This window comes from Notothenia coriiceps, unplaced genomic scaffold (assembly GCF_000735185.1).
Source record: "Notothenia coriiceps isolate Sejong01 unplaced genomic scaffold, NC01 NC01_scaffold00026371, whole genome shotgun sequence".
In the NCBI taxonomy this organism is placed as follows: Eukaryota; Metazoa; Chordata; class Actinopteri; order Perciformes; family Nototheniidae; genus Notothenia; species Notothenia coriiceps.
In genome coordinates, this window is record NW_011359072.1 from 18,895 (window position 1) to 23,619 (window position 4,725).

Below are 4,725 nucleotides of genomic sequence, written 5' to 3' on the forward strand. Positions count from 1 at the left end.
ATTCGCAACATTTTATTTTCCAACTCTCATCATCTTTCTGCTGTTACTGGATGTTATAGTTTTAATTTTAGTATGTTAAAAGGGCCCAATATTCCATTTACAAACAGGTGTAAATTGCTTTTTACGACTCTCAGTGGTGTGTGTGTGTGTGTGTGTGTGTGTGTGTGTGTGTGTGTGTGTGTGTGTGTGTGTGTGTGTGTGTGTGTGTGTGTGTGTGTGTGTGTGTGTGTGTCTCCCTGGGCAAATCAATTTGTTATTTGTATCAATGATGTGGTGCTCAGCAGAGTTGGGATCTCACACAATCTACTGTAGATTACAAAAAAAAGAACATGCATGCACAGATATAGACATATATGCAAACACACTCGTACACATGTTTTCATGTGAGAGAATTGCCAAAAGTCATTCTGCTTAGTCAAACGTTTTTGCATTTGCTTGTTACAAGAAGAGCCAAGTAACAAAAGAAGATCCTGTTGCGAAGTATGTCTCTTTTCATGGTCTCTGGAGCTTTCTCCCACGCTGACAACATTATTTTATTTATGTTTCGTAAATAAATATTAACTCGAAACACAAGCTAACTACAGGCAGTAAATCTCACCTGTAAAAAGTCAGTAAATCTTAGGTGTGGTCCAGATTCCGTTGCACATAATCCTGTGTGGAATGTAAAACCACAGTGATCACCAGTGGTTCTGTATGTGCTTCATGACTCTCAAAAGTAAGCTTTCCCCCTTGTAAAATGATTGCTACCCTGCAGAGAACGATGTTTAATCACAATTTGGAGCCAAAGAATAATGATAATGACTATTATCGGTGTAGTTCTGGGCTCCCTTAAGCTTTTTGGAGGCCTATCCGTTTAGTTTCTCACCATGGGATCCATGCTCATTAAAACATACAAGCCTTTTTTATAATGGGGACCAAAACTGAGTAAAAGTGGGTTTACACATTCGGTCGAAGGCTTAGATAGGTCACTATAATGTTGTTCAATAAGGCCATCAATCTACGATGATAGATCATTAATACAGTTTTAAAAAACTAAAGCTAGGGTCCACTTTGGGTCCCGAGCCTGTCTTTGAACAACACTCTATGTATCCCACTAGTGACATTAGAGTGGTATGGCAAATAATTATGCATTATATAACCATTACACAGAACCAGAGACTGATGATAATTACTTTCACCTGTCTAGAGAATGGAGTGCTTATGAATCACAATCTAAAAGACTTTCTGAAGCAGCCTCTAGCCTATATTAAAGCACAGTGTAATGGACAGACACACATGAGAGTAAGTTTAAACCAGTTTGAGAGTGATACGTTTATGAATAATTCTCACACTGACTATTGATTAGAACCTTAAGTCATACTAGATAGATGGAAAATGGATAGATAGTTAGATAGATAGAATGTAAAACAGTTGTACTTAAATCAGCCCATCTAGCATTCGCAGTTGCCCTCTCTCAGCGGTAACATTAGCTTACTGCTGAGGATGTGTCATAATTATAGAGAAGCTGAGAGATTGTGATTAAGGACTTTTACTCCCTAGACAACGACCTAGAAGTGTAATGAATCATTATTGTGAGAGTGTGATTTATAATCAGTGTTTTCCTCAGGAATACCTCACGCTAATGCAGCGTGTTGCCATAAGAATATTCTTTTATGCTGTGTTTTATGACTCAGCATCATAACAGGCACATTTATGTGGAAAAATCGAATGGGCTAAACAAAATATTGGCGGGAAGATGGCTGCAGACTTCAGCTCTCAGCTTGATGACCTTTGAGCACAGGAATGTGGAGGAGAGAGAGAGGGCAGAGTGGATAAGAGGCAACAAGAAGAGCAAGGGGAGCAGCAGAAGAGAGCATATTAACAAACTGCACTTCACACATTTCTCACCCCATCCAGCAGGCATCTGAAGAGCACCTCAAAGGCCCTTACCTGAAATACATGTCAGCTGATCACACACACGTACACACACAAACCAACAGACTCTCCCACGCTCTCTTTCCCCTTGCATCCTCTGTCATTGACTCTTTGACCAAGGATTTTTTTAATGGTTCATCTGTCGGCTCTTTTAATAGAGTAAATAAACTAGTACGCTTTACGGCTTTGCATCCTGAATGCAAATATATCCGTCTTTACGTTGCCCTCCAAGCCAGTTTATTTTTTTCTCCAATTCCCGAGCCAGTGGTTTGTGACTCTTTCCACTGGAAACAAAACTAGCACCAGAAAAGTTATTATATGTTTTGTACAACCTTTCTGTACATATCTTAGTGTGTCTTGTTTTATTCGTCCCGTTTCTAAGAGCATTTTTGGTCTGAACTCTCCCTCTACTTTAACGTAAAAGAGTTGCTAGTGCCCCCTAACCTGCTAAGTATCGACGACAGATTCTACACCTCTGCAACAGACTGATTTAGGAATGGACACAAAGGTCATTGATAATACTTTCAAACATCTAATGCGAAACACTTTGGATGTAGTTTAAGCTTATCATTTAGATCCTTAATTTTGTATAGAAACGTTCTGAAAAGATGTATAACATGATTTCACCTTAATCTGACGAAACCTTATGTGATACCTTCTGTTGTTTTTTTAAATTATAAAAAGAGGTGATCAGAAAACATTCATCTGTTATCCTCGTATTTATAAAAGACATTCTATTTTTCAACTTGACATTATATGTTATTGAGTTTTGGATGGATAGGTTTCCTTTTGGTAAACAACTTCCGTGGCACACCTTCTCAAGTATTTGTGATACCTAGAACTAACAGTTTATGTATTACTATTGTAATACTGGCTTGCCAGTGGATAGAAAAATGTATCTGCAACCTATGCAATATATACTTAATAAACACCTTTCATAGAGAAACCAACATTTGAATATGAACAAATAAGCAACAGCTTTCAAATACATTGTGTGGAACTAATAATAATAGTATAGCATATCCTTCAAAACTGCAATGGTGAAAAGGTATAAAGTTGCATAAAGTTAGATATTAGTATAGAACATGATATATTATATTCAGCAACATCCCATTACTGCAGCAGCATTAATAGTCTTTACTTATTGCTAAGTCGGCTCCTTGAAATCTAAGAACATTTCAGACATGGCATGCAAGGCATATTGCACCATTCATTGCTCTATCTGGGAATTATATAGTGAATAGTTTTATCACTAATGATAGGACGAAATGAGTCATTTAGTGAGTTTAAACTCCGCCTATAGAATGAACAGCAGATATGAAGTGGATTCTAGTACAGACGTCAGAAAAGCCAGATATAACACCAACGAGAAAATGAATCAGCTTTTACACATTCCCTAAAAAGTTGACTTTTAGAGATGAAGGGTTGCTGAAGACACTTTGATGATGTGGAAATGCTATTATGCAACATAAAGTAAGCTTGTGTTTAAACATTGAAAGGTCTTTTAAGTGCAAATATGGGATTAAGTCAGCTTGAGGATTTTTGACATCAGCCCAGCAGTATTGCTAGATATTTGGCAGCTTTTATTTTCTATTACAATCTCATGTTGTTTGCATGAGCTGGATTTGTTTCGTTATATGAACCTTTGTATTTGATGCCAATGAAAGCCATTTGAACATGAGTGAGAGAGAAAGGGATGAGAGAGTGCGCCTGAGAAAGTGTGCTTTTAGAGCTTGTTTCTGTGGTGATTTTTGGACAGAACATCAAAAACACAGCAGCTTGTTCTGTTTGCATCATATCTTACACGAACACGCATACACAGCATCAATACGTTCACAACCCCTCAGAATACACATAACACAAATGCAGCAAATCATTCATCCATCTTTTATTCTATGATGGACCACACATCCGCACCCCTTTGTAAATTTTTGCTAATGTGTACGAGAGGAAAAGCGGGGTGAGCAAAGCGAGAATACAAAAGTAACGGAGTGTGTGGGAGCAGAGGCAGATGAGGAAGACAGAAAGAGAGGGATGTGACACAGGTACAGATGGAAAGAAAGAAACCGAGACATTATGAGGTCAGACATTGGTCTTTCTCCAGGATATTCTCTTTTTTTTCATTTTGTGTTATTGTAGTCCCTTTATAGCATTCAGCTCATTTCCATTTTATTTATTCTATCCTTCCATCCCCTTTATACTTAGTTTTTTGCTAACCATCATTATTCATCCACAGAGTTCCATTAAGACAGAGCTGGTCTAAACTGGTTTCTGTCATGTTGTCTGGTCTCATTTACATTTACATTAGGTTTTAGGCATGCAGCAGATGCTCTCAGCCAGCAAAGTCTAAAACCAATGGAAGATCCCAAATATGAGCTGGACGACAATTGCAATGTGTTTTGCATTTTTGCTCTATTCTTTTTTTTAGGAACAAACCAGATCATGCAGATGGATGAGAAAAGCAGGAGGGAATGAGATGAATGTGAGAACTGAAGGCAGTGTTCTTCATTAGATCGCCGCACGTGTTGGTTTTCATTTCAACAACACCATTTTTTTGCCATTTAATTTAAAAGTTTAATCTAAAACCCATCTTTTCCACAATTCCTCCCTGGAGGTTTTTTTTTTATTTTAATAAAGCAAGCAAAAAGGAAAGGTAGCATCATCTCGAAACTACTGATTGTACAGTGTATGACAAGTTTCTACACGTAAAACCTCAAGGTCCTTGGAAATGTTATACGCTTAAAACTATGGAAAAATGTTGCAAGATATATTATACATTTACATACTGTAATGTAAATATTATTTCCAATG

General features: G+C 37.5%; 1 protein-coding gene across 1 annotated transcript in view; it reads left to right on the plus strand.

Annotated features, from left to right (window-relative positions):
- LOC104956784 (CUB and sushi domain-containing protein 1-like) overlaps positions 1–4,389 on the plus strand; it is a gene marked incomplete at its 5' end in the record, with an annotated part of 20,414 nt that extends 16,025 nt beyond the window's left edge. Inside the window, one exon of the mRNA XM_010784318.1 lies at positions 4,343–4,389. Within this exon, the coding sequence (XP_010782620.1) occupies positions 4,343–4,389 (47 nt within the window). The remainder of the gene's footprint in view (positions 1–4,342) is intronic.
- Between the last annotated feature and the right edge of the window lie 336 nt (positions 4,390–4,725).